Source organism: Scyliorhinus canicula, chromosome 5 (assembly GCF_902713615.1).
Source record: "Scyliorhinus canicula chromosome 5, sScyCan1.1, whole genome shotgun sequence".
NCBI classification, from domain to species: Eukaryota; Metazoa; Chordata; class Chondrichthyes; order Carcharhiniformes; family Scyliorhinidae; genus Scyliorhinus; species Scyliorhinus canicula.
Window position 1 is genome coordinate 117850515 of NC_052150.1, and position 17715 is coordinate 117868229.

A 17715-nucleotide genomic window follows, 5' to 3' on the forward strand; every position below is an offset into this window, starting at 1 on the left:
CGGATATTACAATTCGCTCATACTCCACCCCCACCAACAACACCATCCAGCTCATGACAAAGAAATCAATTCTCGAGTACATCTTATACAAATGTGAGAAGTGCTCCTTCCCGCCCTGGTTCCTGAACCTCCATGGGTCAACCATTCCCATCAACTCCATAAACCCTCCCAACTCCTTCGCCATCTTCAACCTCCCCATTGACCTGGGGCTGGACCTGTCCACCCTTGATTGCATCATGAACCATGGCTTAATTGGGAGATTGACTCCCTATTGACTGAAGGCCAGGTCTGAGGCGTTCAAGTCAGGCCATCCTGACCTATACAAGAAATCCAGGTACAACCGCCGTAAAATCATCAGTGATGCTAAGAGACAATGTCAGGCCAAGCTAGAGTCACAGTCTAGCGTTACAGACTCTCGTTGGTTGCAGCAAGGCGTAAACAACATAACGGGCTACAAAGCAAAGCAATAATTCTGGCAGTAGCGCACCCCACCCTGATGAACTCAATGCATCAAGGTGGTGATGGTTGACAGTTTCAAATTCGTAGGTGTTCACATCACCAAAATCGGTCCTGGTCCACCCAGGTCAAAGCTACGGCCAAGAAAGCACAACAGCGCCAATACTTCCTCAGGAAACTAAGGAAATTCAGCATGTCCACACTGACTCTTACCAACTTTTACAGGTGTACCATAGAAAGCATCACAGCCTGGTATGGCAACTGCGTGGTCCAAGACCGGAAGAAACTACACAGAGTCATGAATACTGCCCAGTCCATCACACAAACCCGCCTCCCATTCTTTGACTCTGTTTACACCTCCCGCTGCATTGGGAAAGCTGCAGCATAATCAAAGACCCCTCCTGCAGGGCGTACTCACTCTTCCAACTTCTTCCATTGGGCAGGAGACACAAAAGTCAGAGAACACGCGTTAACAGATTTAAAAATAGCTTCTTCCCCGCTATTACCAGACTCCTAAATGACCCCCTTAAGAACTGATGGACTTATGGACTGATCTGATCTCTTCTCTACTGAGTAGTACTACACTCTGTGTGCTTCATCCGATGCCTGTGTCTAAGTATTTACATTGTGTATTTGATGTTTGCCTTATTACGTATTTTCTTTTCATGTACGGAATGATCTGTTTGAGCTGCACACAGAACAATACTTTTCACTGAACCTCGGTTCGCGTGACAATAAACCAAACCAAACCACAAATCTCCACCCATAATCAGGCGGTGCATATCCAGATCCGGTATCTCTGCCACAAACCACTCCACCTCTGTCACTTTGCAATTCCCTGTCACGTTGCATGGTAGCCCCTTCTCAAGACCCCCCTGCAATCCACCCCTCCAAAAAAGACACCAGATGGCGGGAGGCGGGGCAGCTACCCCCTTACAAACTTACAAACTCATAACTCCCCAAAATACAATATACAGTTGCAACAACCAACAAACAAAAAGAAAAGAGCACCGCTCCAACCTTCCAGCAACATACATCAACCACACCCTCCAACCTTGACAGATGCAGATCGCCCATCTCACACCAAGTCACAGTTCTCCCTTAGTTCATGATCTCTTATAATGTCATTCGCCTCTTCTAGCATTTCAAATAATAGTCCCAGCCTTCGAATGTGAGTTTCGCCGGATACAGCCTCCCAAGCCAAATCTTTCTTCGGTACAACACCGCCTTGGCCCTGTTAAATCCTGCATGCCTCTTCGCCAGTTCCGCAGAAATAGCCTGATATATTCAGACACGGTTCCCCTCCCATTCACAGTCTTGCTTCTCTCTGGGCCATCGCAAGATCTTTTCCTTCTCCACGAATATGTGCATCTGCACAATCACCGCCCGCAGTGGCTCTCGGCCTCTGCCTTAATGACAAAAAGGCCCTGTCCACCTCTGGGGCCTTATCCAGCACTCCCTGCTCCACCAGCCCAGCCAACATCCTTGACACATATTTCATGGCATCGTTTCTTCCATACTTTCTGGCAGCCCCACAATCCATAGGTTATGCCGCTTGGATCTGTTTTCTTGCTCCTCCACCATCACCCTCAGAGATTTACATCAGTCCCCCAGGGCCATCAGTCTCCCAGGGCCCCCACCTCCGCCTCCAGGGTGGGATGGCAAGTATGATACACCAGGGGCTTCTTCATTATTGTCTTCACACTCCAAAGCAGCATTCCGACCTTATAGCCTTTCAGTGTTGAGACTTTGATGTGAGGGATTGAACTCTCTTTATGCTTTTAACAGTGCTGAGCTGAATGAAATGTTTGGCTTGCTGGTGGTTCTTGGGCAATAAGTCGCTCACCCTTGTAATTGACTTGGATCTTGTCCACTGTAGCGGCACCAAGTGGGTGTACATCCCAAGAGGTAGCCCCAAAATCCAGTTTAGCGGTTCTCCCACTTTGCCTCAGACACTTCCAAATCTGAATCAATCTTACTTTCATTTTTTCACAACACCATAGTTCATAGAATCATAGAATTCACAGTGCAGAAGGAGGCCATTCGGCCCATCGAGTCTGTACTGGCTCTTGGAAAGAGCACCCTACTTAACCCCACATCTCCACCCTATCCCCGTAACCCTGCAACCCTATCTAATCCAAGGGCAATTTGTCATGGCCAATCCACCTAACCGGCACATCTTTGGTCTGTGGGAGGAAACCGGAGCACAACCCACACAGACATGGGGAGAACGTGCAGACTCCACACGGACAGTGACCCAAGCGGGAATCGAACCTGGGACCCTGGCGCTGTGAAGCAATAGTGCTATCCACTATGCTACCATGCTGCCTCAAACCTTGTGACGCATGTCTGTAAGCCCCTGAACTAAAATGGGAATCTTCACATATTTTGCACTTGCAAAGAGGAATTAGGACACTAATGACCCTTCCAAACTATACCACCCAAATCCCGAATGTGAACCATGCCTAATGTGTTACACTAATGACACCTTCGTGATCCCTCCTTCCCAAGTCTCCGTTCACCTCCTTTCAGTAAACATTGTGGTGTCCCTTTGATCCCCTTGTTTGTCAGTGTTTCATGTACCCATGTCGGGATCCAGCTTCCTTCTCCCAGGTCTTCTCATTGTCTTCCATTATTTGTTGTCCTCCTCAACCTCCCTGCCCTTCTGCCTTCCAGTGTGCTCACTTGATCTTTCCCCTTGCCCTTGTAAAGTCCTCTTTCCCCATTGCCCTCCTTGTGCTCTTCAGCCTTACCCTCACCTTGCATCCCACAATTAGTTGAACTTTGGTCAGTCTAACCGGAGGGTGCATGAGTCCCACATAAGATCATAAGAACATAAGAACTAGGAGCAGGAGTAGGCCATCTGGCCCCTCGAGCCTGCTCCGCCATTCAATGAGATCATGGCTGATCTTTTATGGACTCAACCCTTAATCCCTTTATTCTTCAAAAAACTATCTATCTTTACCTTAAAACATTTAATGAAGGAGCCTCAGCTGCTTCACTGGGCAAGGAATTCCATAGATTCACAACCCTTTGGGTGAAGAAGTTCCTCCTAAACTCAGTCTTAAATCTACTTCCCCTTATTTTAAGGCTATGTCCCCTAGTTCTGCTTTCACCCGCCAGTGGAAACAACCTGCCCGCATCTATCCTATCTATTCCCTTCATAATTTTAAATGTTTCTATAAGATCCCCCCTCATCCTTCTAAATTCCAACGAGTACAGTCCCAGTCTACTCAACCTCTCCTCATAATCCAACCCCTTCAGCTCTGGTATTAACCTAGTGAATCTCCTCTGCACACCCTCCAGTGCCAGTACGTCCTTTCTCAAGTAAGGAGTCAGGGGCCTCAAGGTAGCATGGTGGTTAGCATCAATGCTTCACAGCTCCAGGGTCCCAGGTTCGATTCCCGGCTGGGTCACTGTCTGTGTGGAGTCTGCACGTCCTCCCCGTGTGTGCGTGGGTTTCCTCCGGGTGCTCCGGTTTCCTCCCACAGTCCAAAGATGTGCGGGTTAGGTGGATTGGCCATGCTAAATTGCCCGTAGTGTAAGGTTAATGGGGGGATTGTTGGGTTACGGGTATACAGGTTACGTGGGTTTAAGTAGGGTGATCATTGCTCGGCACAACATCGAGGGCCGAAGGGCCTGTTCTGTGCTGTACTGTTCTATGAGACCAAAACTGAACACAATACTCCAGGTGTGGCCTCACCAACACCTTATACAATTGCAACATAACCTCCCTAGTCTTAAACTCCATCCCTCTAGCAATGAAGGACAAAATTCCATTTGCCTTCTTAATCACCTGTTGCACCTGTAAACCAACCTTCTGTGACTCATACACTAGCACACCCAAGTCTCTCTGCACAGCGGCATGCTTTAATATTTTATCGTTTAAATAATAATCCCGTTTGCTGTTATTCCTCCCAAAATGGATAACCTCACATTTGTCAACATTGTATTCTATCTGCCAGACCCTAGCCCATTCACTTAACCTATCCAAATCCCTCTGCAGACTTCCAGTATCCTCTGCACTTTTCGCTTTACCACTCATCTTAGTGTCATCTGCAAACTTGGACACATTGCCCTTGGTCCCCAATCCAAATCATCTATGTACATTGTGAACAATTGTGGGCCCAACACGGATCCCTGAGGAACACCACTAGCTACTGATTGTCAACCAGAGAAACATCCATTAATCCCCACTCTTTGCTTTCTATTAATTAACCAATCCTCTATCCATGCTACTACTTTACCCTTAATGCCATGCATCTTTAACTTATGCAGCAACCTTTTGTGTGGCACCTTGTCAAAGGCTTTCTGGAAATCCAGATATACCACATCCATCGGCTCCCCGTTATCTACTGTACTGGTAATGTCCTCAAAAAATTCCACTAAATTAGTTAGGCACGACCTGCCCTTTATGAACCCATGCTGCGTCTGCCCAATGGGACAATTTCTATCCAGATGCCTCGCTATTTCTTCCTTGATGATAGATTCCAGCATCTTCCCTACTACCGAAGTTAAGGTCACTGGCCTATAATTTCCTGCTTTCTGCCTACCTCCTTTTTTAAACAGTGGTGTCGCGTTTGCTAATTTCCAATCCACCAGGACCACCCCAGAGTCTAGTGAATTTCGGTAAATTATTACTAGTGCATCTGCAATTTCCCTAGCCATCTCTTTTAGCACTCTGGGATGCATTCCATCAGGGCCAGGAGACTTGTCTACCTTTAGCCCCATTAGCTTGCCCATCACTACCTCCTTAGTGATAACAATCCTCTCAAGGTCCTCACCTGTCATAGCCTCATTTCTATCAGTCGCTGGCATGTTATTTGTGTCTTCCACTGTGAAGACCGACCCAAAAAACCTGTTCAGTTCCTCAGCCATTTCCTCATTTCCCATTATTAAAACTCCCTTCTCATCCTCTAAAGGACCAATATTTACCTTAGCCACTCTTTTTTGTTTTATATATTTGTAAAAACTTTTACTGTCTGTTTTATATTCTGAGCAAGTTTACTCTCATACTCTATCTTACTCTTCTTTATAGCTTTTTTAATAGCTTTCTGTTGCCCCCTAAAGATTTCCCAGTCCTCTAATCTCCCAGCAATCTTTGCCACTTTATATGCTTTTTCCTTCAATTTGATACTCTCCCTTATTTCCTTAGATATCCACGGTCGATTTTCGCTCTTTCTACCGTCCTTCCTTTTTGTTGGTATAAACCTTTGCTGAGCACTGTGAAAAATCGCTTGGAAGGTTCTCCACTGTTCCACCATAAAGTCTTAGCTCCCAGTCTACCTTAGCTAGTTCTTCTCTCATCCCCTTGTAATCTCCTTTGTTTAAACACAAAACACTAGTATTTGATTTTACTTTCTCACCCTCCATCTGTATTTTAAATTCCACCATATTGTGATCTCTCCTTCCGAGGGGATCCCTAACTATGAGATCATGAATCAATCCTGTCTCATTACACAGGACAAGATCTAGGACCGCTTGTTCCCTCGTAGGTTCCATTACATACTGTTCTAGGAAACTATCGCGGATACATTCTATAAACTCCTCCTCAAGGCTGCCTTGACCGACCTGGTTAACCCAATCGACATGTAGATTAAAATCCCCCATGATAACTTCTGTACCATTTCTACATGCATCAGTTATTTCTTTGTTTATTGCCTGCCCCACCATAACGTTACTATTTGGTGGCCGATAGACTACTCCTATCAGTGACTTTTTCGCCTTACTATTCCTGATTTCCACCCAAATGGATTCAACCTTATCCTCCATAGCACCGATGTCATCCCTTACTATTGCCCGGATGTCATCCTTAAATAACAGAGCAACACCACCTCCCTTACCATCCACTCTGTCCTTCCGAATAGTTTGATACCCTCGGATATTTAACTCCCAGTCGTGACCATCCTTTAACCATGTTTCAGTAATGGCCACTAAATCATAGTCATTCACGATGATTTGTGCCATCAACTCATTTACTTTATTCCGAATACTACGAGCATTCAGGTAAAGTACACTTATGTTGGTTTTTTTACCTCTGTTTTGAATCTTAACATCTCCAGTTTATTCCTTTTGTTATTACTGGGTCAATTACTACCTTCCCACTTCCTGCATCGGTTCAGATCACAGTGCTATCGATACAACCAACAGTGGTAGGCACTCGGAGCAGAAGACCCTGCAGTATACAACACTGTGCAGCACTGGTAAGAGCCAGTCAAAATGGAGGGTCCATGGGTCCTGCGTGTTGTCCATTATGGAGGGCACAAACCGTTCAGCTCCAGCAGTAAGATTGCAACAGGAAGGAGTGCAGTGCGATGGCATGTAGGCCATGTATGGTGGACTCAATTTGAAGTCTCAGGGAATTGAGATCTACCTTGTGCACATCACTCTTTTTCAAATTGGTTTGAGGCCAACGTAATTTCCCACTGGCATAACGCAAGATTGAAAGGTGTGCATATATTCTGGAAAGCAGCTGTTTTAATAAGCATTGTTGAGATGCAAATGAACGCAAATGGCTTTCAAGCCACCAGTCAGAGGAAAAACTGACCCATCATTAAAGGAATTGCAAAAAGTGCTTTTACACTGGTAGGATTGTGAATTTGTGGCTCCCATCCACCACTAAACCCAACACCACTGGGATGGGAGGACTCCATACAAATGTATTTGTGGCTGAGCAAATACCAGGAATAAGTGAGGAATTCTGTAAACAAAATTACATTTTACATAGTTTGACATGAAAACCTTAAGAGAATTCCTCCCGCAACAGTCAATGGAATGAGCGTGAAAATCATTGATACTTGAGTAACCTTTCTCAGCTTTGATAGATATGGGGAGATGGCAGAGATGCTATCTTGCTCAATAAGACGTTATTTTAATACAAGAAGAGAAATCTTAGACACAAATTCCTCCGCTGAATGAGCCAGAACATTCTGTAACTTAACATTGTCAAAAATGAAAACATTCTGTTAGTTTTCGTCACATATTCTGTACTGTGATCAATTCCGTTCCTGTTCCCAACTGCTTGCTCAACTAAATCTAAGTTTCACCAAATCTGAGGCTGGCCGACATTGCGGTTAGATTGAAACCCCATTCTCTGGGCATCACCAACACCACCTATTTTCACGTCCATAGCTTCACCTCTCACACCTGACCTTTTCCCATCAATGCTGAAATCCAAATAGCTGTGGTTCAATAGTAGCACTCACCATTAGGTCAGAAATTTGTGGGCTCAACTCCAAGCCCATATTTGAGTACAAAATCTAGTTGCTATCCCAGTTCAGTACTAAGGAAGCACTACACTGTCAGGTGCCATCTTTGGATGAGACGTTAAATTGAGATGCTGTCTGCCCTCGCAAGTGGGCGTAAACCATTCCAAGGAATTATTTCAAAGAAGAACAGAGCAGTTCCCTTCAGTTTCCTGCCAACATTGGAACCTTAACCCACATCAGATTATCAGATCATTATATCATCGCTGTTTGTTGTCATGTGAGAGTCCCTATAAGAAAAGTGTGTTTCATCAAATGGCTGCAGTGATGTAATTGTGTGGGTGGAGCTGGGCTGTCTGTCTGTCCTTTACTTTCGTTTTTGAGCTGGCAGCTACAGTGTGCGTTTGGTTTTGTTTTCAGAGTTGGAAAGCTGCATTCACAGCAAGAAGATATTATGATCTCTCTCTGCAATCTAAAGAATGTCTCCAAATCACATGATGATTTAACAGTAATACCCGTTTCTATAGAGAATTTAAACCTGCTGTCTTTATGTTAAAAGGGTTTAACTTATGGATGTCGTTTGGGAAGTATTTAGGGTTATCTATAGAGTACTGTATCTTTTGGGGGGTGGTCAGGGTTGGTAGTTGATAAACTGTTTACTGTGTGTTTATAAAATGTTAACTGGATTCATAGAATAAACATTGTTTTTGTTTAAAAATACTTTTAGTTCTCTGTTGCGTCACACCTGTAAAGTGGGCCCTTGTGCTCCCCATAACCAAAATCTATTCAAAGTTGTGGGTCATGTGAACTCCATGGAATACTTTGGTGTTCTCCAAACCTTGGTCCGTAATATTGTAGAACTTCGCTGTACATAAATGGCTGCCGCATTTCCAACATTACAATAATGACCACACTTGTAACATATGTAATTGACTGTAAAGCCTGAAGAGATGTCCTGAGACCATAAAAGTGACTATATAAATGCAAGTATTTATTTTACAATTTTCATCAGTCAATGCTCCGCCTCGCCTGTGCCCTTCTTACAGGTTCCAAATTAACCAAAACATCAACACTCACATATTATTCCACACTAAGTGATTGGTCTTAGAAAATCTAGAAAGTGCACATTAGAATTGCCATCCGCTGTGTGAGATTTACTCATTATGGACTGACAGTGGGAATACCCCTTGACTATGAATATAAAACAACTAGTTACACAAAGGGAAGGGATTTCTTTTATTTTTGCCAATGAAAATTATAGTAGGAGAACAAGATATTCACAAAGACCAATACTCACACAACCACCAGCAAATATTTCTGCTGCAACATGGATGGATCCATCACGATTATAAAACATGTCTCTCACAAAATCATTCATCTGAAATGGAATAAAATATTTTGAAATTAATTTATAAAATCTATCTCCAAATCTATTCATACTGAACTGTTAACAGTAGCATAAAAATAACATTTAAATACTGAATTTTCCCAAGTATCTTAAAAATTCAGCTGTCATTTCCTCACAAACAGCTTGCTGAGCTTATCCAGTCACAGGCACAAGTAAATGTTCCTAGGGCAGGATACCAAAGCGATTTGGGCAGGATTATCTGTTAGCCGACGGGAATCGGGAAAGGCGATTGGATGCAGAAATCGTGGCAGGCGCCGATTTGACGCCAAAGCGCAATGCTCCGGCACCCCGAAAGCGGCGTCAATGAGTTCGGGAAAGCACGTACAGGAGACACCATTTGCATATCATTAGCAGGCCCGAGCCGGTATTCTCCGGGGCCTCCGCGATTCTCCACCTCTGATGGGCCGAGAACTGTGTGCTTTAAAAATCTTAAAACCGGAGGGGCAGCTACTGAGGGAGAGAAAGGGCGTATGGAAGGTGTCCAACATTGCCATAGTGTGCTGTGCCAGGACCAGTGGGAGTAGTGGGGGTTGGCCAGGAGGTGAGCTGTGGGGCTGGGGTGGACGGGCAGGGACCACCATTGCCGCAGCTGGCAAGGCAGCCATTCAGCTGCGCACACACTAACAACCCGCTTTGAACTTAGTGCCTTGGGTCGTGTATGTGTCCCCCCCAGGGCACACCCCCTGGGTGCTCTCTGGCCCCAACCGACCCAGCAGCTGTATGGGCGCACTCCAGCACAACCAGTGCCATCTTGGTTGGAATGAGTAATGTGTATATACGGCTTCCCCACTAATGAGTGGGGATCGTAATGTGTATACGGCTTCAGCTTGTCAGCCTCACAAGTGTCAATCACGGACCCGGTGAATCCCACAACGATTTTCATTGGAATCGATTGTGTTCCATGCAGCACCAGTGCTAACTCCTCAACGGTAGTGGAATCGGTCCAGGTACGGCGCCGGTTTTTCTGTCGTAAAAGTCCACAGGTTCTGCTTTGGCATCAACGCTAATTCTCCGTTTCTGCAGCTATGTCCACAGGATCCGTCTGATCTTACGACTAAAAAGTTGCCACTGAACCCCCGCCCGGTGGGGGGCTAGCAGCCACGTTGCGTAAAGCCCCCGGCTTTACCTGTAGATACGGCCGCGGAACGGTCGGGTCCATGGCTGTGCATGCACACGGCGCTGCCGTACAACATGGCACTGGTTACGCGCGGACCCGGTCTGCCAAAAATTGCCCCTCTGTGACCCCCTTCGCCACCCCCCACCAGTCCCCTAGCACCTGCCGAAGTCCCCCCTGCCAGCAAAACGGCTCCCCAACCCCACGACTGTGGTGGAGCTGAAGATCTCCGAAAGTTGCAAGGACAAGCGTCCCACGCCGATAGGGACTCGACCCATCGGGGCGAAGCATCGGAGGAAGGCCACAGGTGATGTCCTGAGGCTGTCCTGACTGTGTGTGGTGTACTCCTCGTGTATACCATTTTTGAGGGGGCGGGGCATCGGAAAAGCGACGCCGCCCCCAAATCCAGCATTCTCTGGCCGATTTCCGAACGCGATTTCAGCGTCGGCGATCAGACAATCCAGCCACTAGTCTCAGAAACGGAGAATCCCACGCATTATTTCTAAGAAATCATATCCGCTGTATCAGTTTTCATTTCATAATAATAACTTTATTAGTGTCACAAGTAGGCTTACATTAACATTGCAATGAAGTTACTGTGAAAATCTTCGAGTCGCCACACTCTGATGCCTGTTCACTGCGGTACACTGAGGGCGAATTCAGAATTTCCAATTCACCTAACAGCAAGTCTTTCGGGACTTGTGAAAGGAAACTGGAGCACCCGGAGGATACCTATGCAGACACGGGGACAACGTGCAGACTCCGCACAGACAGTGACCCAAAACGGGAATCGAACCCCAGTCTCTGGTGCTGTGAAGCAACATTGCTAACCACTGTGCTACCGTGCCATCCTAGATTTGGAACCTTCATTCAAATCTAGCCGAGAATGGTGGGATGAAAATCTGCATTTCCTGGCCACAATGGTACTTTGCCTAATCACTTTGGGCAGTCTCAATACAATGGACATGAGCCCACAGCATAAAGCTGTCCTTAAACCTTGAATTAGTTGGTAATCATACTCAGGCAAAAGAAAATCACAAAAATGGCAATACTCTTTTGGGGGATTCAGCAGGTTGCCTGAATAGAGCATAGGATACTTCAGCTGGATTATGAGTGACCTGACAGTACTTGAAGTCAACAAGGGTGGAATCTTATTTCCTCCCCCCTGGCAGGGGAAGCATTTGATAGGGCAAGAGGGCGAGGAATTGCCACCTTCCTGCCTCTACCCTGATTAAGTCTAGAATGGTAAAACCCATGGATTGCCTTCCCACCACGCTGCAAACGGAGGTCCTTAAGTGGGAAATTAATGGCCACTAAATAGCCACATGATTCCACCACTGGTATGAATCAGCGCCGTTGAGGAGCTCACAATGTGGAGAGCAGAAGAAGCAAGCCCTGTTGGGTAAGCTTGCAGGCACCTGTGAGTCCCTCATCCAAAGGCACTGAATGCATGTTTGAGGGATCTGGCATTGCAAAGAGGTGGGTGGATCCGTTTGAGAGTTATCCCTTCACCCCGCATTTTTGGCAGATGCTCCATGCCCCTGACCCCCCCCCCCCAACAGATCTTCCCCCCACCATTTCCCGCCCCATGACCAGGCAACAGCCTCTCCAGTGGTGCTATCTTTCAAGAGAGCTACCAGCCTCTGATTGGCTAAATTCTGGTTGGCCAGCAACTCTTAGAGAACGGGACTTCCCCATTCAAATCCCCACCATTAACATTATGACGTTGATTATACAATTTTAGAGAAATTAAATTACAAAACAATCAGAGAAGAATGTTGAATAAATACATTATTAGACTGGAATTTGGTGGAAGTAATGGGGTTTCAGCTGCCAGCAGGACAGCTGGTGTGACCCTCAAATTGCCGTACCGTGTGCCATATCGGCACTGGGCCTTTCCCCAGGATCAAGATCCCAAGGGGGAGGGGAGAGAGGGAGCAAAATGCCACATGTCAAGCCATCGGTCAATCTGAAGTCTGCAGCCGTTCTGCACCTAGGAGGTGATGGCTTACGCCAGTACAACATCCACCTGAGGCCTTGAATTGAGGAGTGACCCGTGCACAAATGAGTGATGGCAGGACAGTGTTGAAAAGGGGGTCGTGGGGCTTTGGAAAAGAGATGGGTCAGCAGCAAGGGCAGAGAGGCTGGTTTTCAGCAGCATGCACCCCCCCCCCCCCCCCCCCCCCCACCCTCTTGAATCTGGGCCATCAGTAAAACACTAAAACATCAAGTGCCTTTGAACAAGGGGCTCCCCTGGCAACCTACATGCAAACAAGCATGGCAAGTACCCCTGCCCATAGCTGCATTAATACCAGTGGTGGTGAGGTGATGTCCTTAAGTGTTCCCATCCGAGAGTCTGCATGCAGTTTATAGCTTCTGCAAAATTCGATTTGATATATATCCTTTTTTTAAAAAATATTTTATTGTGGCATTTATATATATGCACATCAAACACAACCATAAAACAAAGCAAGTCAACTGGGCTGCAACTAATCAAACCAACTAAATACTTAACTTCCCACCTCCTGCTCCCCAGCTTCCGCTGTCTTCCTATTTTACCCCCCTCTCACCCCCCCCCCCCCCCCCCCCCCCCGCCCGCCCACACACACACTGCTGACATATTAACTGTTCTCAAAGAAGTCGATGAAGGGCTGCCATCTCCAGGCAAACCCCATTGACCCTCTCAATGCGAACTTTATCTTCCCCAGCCTGAGGAACTCTGCCAGGTCACTCACCCAAACCCATAGTTTCAGTGGCCCCGGGTCCCTCCATTCTAATAAGATCCGTCTCCGGGCTATCAGGGAGGCAAAAGCCTAGACATCAACCTCTCACATCCCCTGGACTAAAAAAAAAGCCTTAAGGATAAAGATCGGGAGATTCTGGAACAAGAATCTCGGGAGAACCGTCATCTTCACCGATTGCACCCGCCCCGCCAGCGACAGCGGAAGCACATCCCACTTCCTAAAATCCCCTTTCATTTGCTCCACCAACTGAGCCAGATTCAGCTTGTGCAGCTTCTCCCAACCCCTTGCCACCTGAGTACCCAAATACCGAAAGTTCGCCCCACTACTCTAACGCCAACTCCCCCAGCCTCTTGTCCTGCCTCCACACTTGAATCAGAAAAACCTCTCTTCAATTTGTACCCCGAGAACTTGCCAGATTCCTCCAATATGCCTATGATCCTCCCAATACTGTACCTTCCAAAGGATTTGATATATAGAGCAACAGATCGTCGGCATACGAGACCGTATGCTCCACCCCACCCCGACACTATCCCGTGCCAGTCCCTTGACACTCTCAGTGCCATTGCCAATGACACTATATCCAAGGCATGAGCGATCGGGAGAATGGACATCTCTGCTTCATCCCCTGATGCAGCCTGAAATATTCCAAACTCACCCGGATTGTTCGCACACTTGCTACTGGCACCTGAATCAACAGCCAGACCCATTCCACAAACTGCTACCCAAACGCAAACCGCCCAAACCTCTCACAGATAGTCCCTCTCCACTCGATCAAAGGCCTTCTCCGCATCCATGGCAACCACCATCACCACACTTCGGGGGCATAAATAACATTTAACAGCCGCCTGATGTTAGACGACAGATGCCTCCCCTTAACAAATCCCATTTGGCCCTCCCCTATCACCCCCAGCACACAGTCCTCAATCCTCTAGGCCAGAATCTTGGCCAACAAATTTAGCATTCACATTTAACAATGGAATTGGCCTATAGGGCCCACACTGCTCCGATCCTTGGCCCTCTATAAGATTAAGGAGATCAGGCCTGCGATAACGTAGGGGTAACACCCCCTGTTCCCTCGCCTCAATAAACGCCCTTACCAGCATGGGCCCCAAGTCCCCCAAAAACATTTTATAAAATTCCATTGGGTATCCGTCCGGGCCCGGGGCCTTCCCCGCCTGCATCGTCCCCATGCGCTCCATAAACCCCCTCACAGTTCCCTCGCCACTGCCGATATCTTCCCCGACCTCGACTGATCCAATTTCGGCTCCAGAACCATGTTAAAATTCTCCCCCCATTATCATCCGGTGAGGGTCCGGGATCTTCCCCAGCACCCGTCTCATAAACTCTACATCACCCCAGTTCAGGGCATAAACATTCACCAATACCACCGCTATCCCTTCCAATTTCTCACTCACCATAACAAACCCTCCCCCCCGAAGTCTGCCAGGATGCTCCCCACTTCAAAAGCTACTTGTTTATTTTTCAAGACCGCCACCCCCCTCATCTTCAAATTGAATCTGAGCGAAATACCTGCCCTACTCACCCTTTCCTGAGCCTAGTTTGATCCCCAATCTTCAGGTGCATTTTCTGTAAGAATGCCACATCTGCCTTAAAGCTCCTCAGATGCGCGAGCACGCGAGCCCAAAGACTGGCCCATTCAACCCTCTTGAATTCCATGTGATAGCCTGGTGGTCGGGGGATACCCCCCTCCCGCCCCAGCCGATCAGACATATCCCCTCCTGGGCCAGCCACCAGCCCATGCTCCTCACCCCCTCAGGCCCGCCCTCGGATGTTCACTGTCATCGGCCCTCCTCATACCACATTTCAAGAGCCGCTCCCCTGTCAGCAGTCCCCGCCCCCCTCCTGCCCCCACACAAAACAACAATCCCAACCCCCATCAACACTCTAACCACCTTGGCAGCCCCGCCCATGGCGCCTAGCCTCCTACTCCCCACATATTCCCCCCCCCCCCACCCCGCTCGAACACTATCCTGGTCCAAACAACAACATCAACATTCAAAGACCAGAAAAGAACAACCCCCATCCCCCACAGAAGAACAAAGGACAATGGCCACAAATCTCCTTCAAAGTTCAATGTCCTTCTTCTGTCAGTCCATTGTCCCTTAAGAACTCCATCGCTTCCTCTAGAGTCCCAAAATAATATTCTCGGCAATTGTATGTCACCCAGAGGCGAGCAGGGTACAGCATCCCAAACTTCACCCCCTTCTTAAAGAGGGCAGCCTTCTCTTTGATAAAGCCCACTCTCCTCTTGGCCAGCTTAGCACCCAGGTCCTGGTATACTCAAAGTTCACTGCCCGCATAGGTACACCGCGTCGTCTACCTGGCCCACCTCAGGATCCACTCCTTGTCCAGAAACCGGTGAAACCGCACTACCATCGCCCTCAGCGGCTCGTTACCTTGTGGCTTCCTCACCAGCGCCCTGTGCACCCGGTCCACCTCCAGGGGCATTTGAAGACCCCTCTCCCAGCAACCTCTCGAACATCTTGGCCACATGCGAGGCAGAGTCCGCTTCCTCAATGCCCTTTGGCAACCCCACGACCCTCAGGTTCTGGCTCAGGAACGATTCTCCAGATCCTCCATCTTCTCCTGAAGCCGCTTCTGTATATCACACATCACCCCCAACTCGGCCGCCAACTAAGTAAGCTGCTCCTTATGCTCCTCCTCCATCTTCTGGATCATCTGGCTTTGAGACTCCAACCTCATCTCCACGCAATTTAGGAAACAAAGATTAATGAAATTAATAAAGTGAAATTTAAGTTGTTATGTTTGGAGTGACAAACAAGTTTTTTGAGGCAAAGTACATTACTGGCACTTATTGCCAAATGTTTATAGCATTCAACATGAACATATATCAAAGTGTCTTCATATTTAACCGGCCACAAATTCAATTACAACATTAATGGACAAGATAACTTCCAAAGCAAGCATAACATCATATTTTGTAATGTTATATATTATCTTAAAAAATATCCATCACTTACACTGAGTTTTATAGCTTTTTCTGGTGCCACACCCATCAACTGTGGTAACAAACCTATATTGGAGTCAGACACAAGAATCAGACTTATTGCTATCAATCAATGTAAATATACTTTCTCTATGAAAAAAAAAGCTCCTCAGTTACTATGGCTCAAATCTAGCAGTGAGTCAATGAAAAGCAAGAGATAGCAGCAGTTCTGGGTTTCTTTAAATGAGTTTTATTTCTTCAAATTTGCAGAAATGTCCCAGATAAAAAGAAAAACTGTAAAGTTAGAAATTGGAAATAACTGAAATTGCTAGAAATGATCAACTAACACTAAAAAGAGCAACAAGGGCAGATGTTTCCATTTATGAGACTAAGGAAAGTGGTGGATGGCTTTGAGGACACCCTCCCTGCTGGTCGAACGGCGGAAATTTGCACCCGATTCCACGCTTGGAAGCCCATTATGTACTGACGAGATTTGGGCCGTATCGCCGAGCAGGTAGGGAGCAATTCGACACCCGCTGTTAATTGGTGGTTTCAAAGGTCCAGGCTCCATATTTAAACTTGGTCCAACACATAAATCCCACTCTCCCCAGCCCACCTGTATTCATGACACCGTCAAACATGTCAGGGATCATAGAATGTACAGTGCAGAAGGAGGTCATTCGGCTATCGTGTCTACACTGGCCCCTGAAAGAACACCCTACCTAAGCCCACACCTCCACCCTATGCCCGTAACCCACCTAACTTTTGGACACCATGGGCCAATTTAGTATGACCAATCCATCTGACCCGCATATGTTTGGACTGTGGGAGGAAACCGCAGCACCCGAGGAAAACCCACGCAGACACGGAGAGAACGTGCAGACTCCGGACAGAGTAACCCAAGCCAGGAATCGAACCCTGGTCTCTGACGCTGTGAAGCAACAGTGACAACCACTGTGCTACCGCGCCGTAGACAGGAGCAAAAGGCTGGCAGTCTCAAGAAGGCAGCGACCGGGCCTTTGCGGCATTGATCTGAGGAGTCCGGGCACAGAGACAGCATCCACACACAATGAATGGGTCAAGGAAGCACCCAAACATCACATTTCTGGCTGGTGAAGCCATCACCCAGCAGGTTCGGGGGGCTGCCAAACACAACCAAAGCACCATCCAATGCAAGAAGCTGATGAATGATCTCGTCACCCTCCAGTATCAAACTCTCATCATGGTACAATGTACTCAAATGACTACTCTCTTCACAGATCTCACACATCCATGAGAGAGGGAAACATCAATACCCATTCTCTCACGAAGACTTTAACATCACCAACATCCCATGTATAAGTTTCTCACACTCACATCTTCTGCCCCTTCTGGGGTGGGCAGACCAGACACCAAGGACATGGATTTTGCTCAACATCTGCTTCATCCTCTATGATTACATGCCTTGCTTTCATCTTCATACAGCCCAAATTGGTGCGTAACAAATGCCAAAGAGGGCAGATGGCCAACATCATTCCCCTCACAGAATTCCAGGAGGTTGCAGCCAACCTGGCTGAGGAGGGAAATCAGCCTCCCCCAGCAACGTAGTGCAGATCAGAGCTCCATCACTTCAACAAATCCTGACAATCACAATGAGTTACATGAGGTCTTATATAGCTGATGCTCACCATTTAAAACTCTATTCTCTATTTTGAGGCGCCAGCAGATTGAAGCCCACATTAATCTTCAGCCAGAAGTGCTGATTGGATGATCGATCGTGGCCTCATCCGGAGTCCCCAGTCTTCAGCCAATTCAATTCACTCCACTTGATATCAAGAAAT

At 47.1% G+C, this 17715-nt stretch overlaps 1 protein-coding gene across 6 annotated transcripts in view; it reads right to left on the reverse strand.

Annotated features, from left to right (window-relative positions):
• LOC119966204 (calcium-binding mitochondrial carrier protein Aralar2) overlaps positions 1 to 17715 on the reverse strand; it is a 413059-nt gene that overhangs the window by 132160 nt on the left and 263184 nt on the right. For all 6 annotated transcript variants that reach the window (XM_038797538.1, XM_038797535.1, XM_038797537.1 and 3 more), the window contains 2 exons: positions 15930 to 15982; positions 8959 to 9039 (listed from right to left, as the gene is read on the reverse strand). In XM_038797538.1, coding sequence (XP_038653466.1) covers positions 8959 to 9039; positions 15930 to 15982 — 134 coding nt within the window. The remainder of the gene's footprint in view (positions 1 to 8958; positions 9040 to 15929; positions 15983 to 17715) is intronic.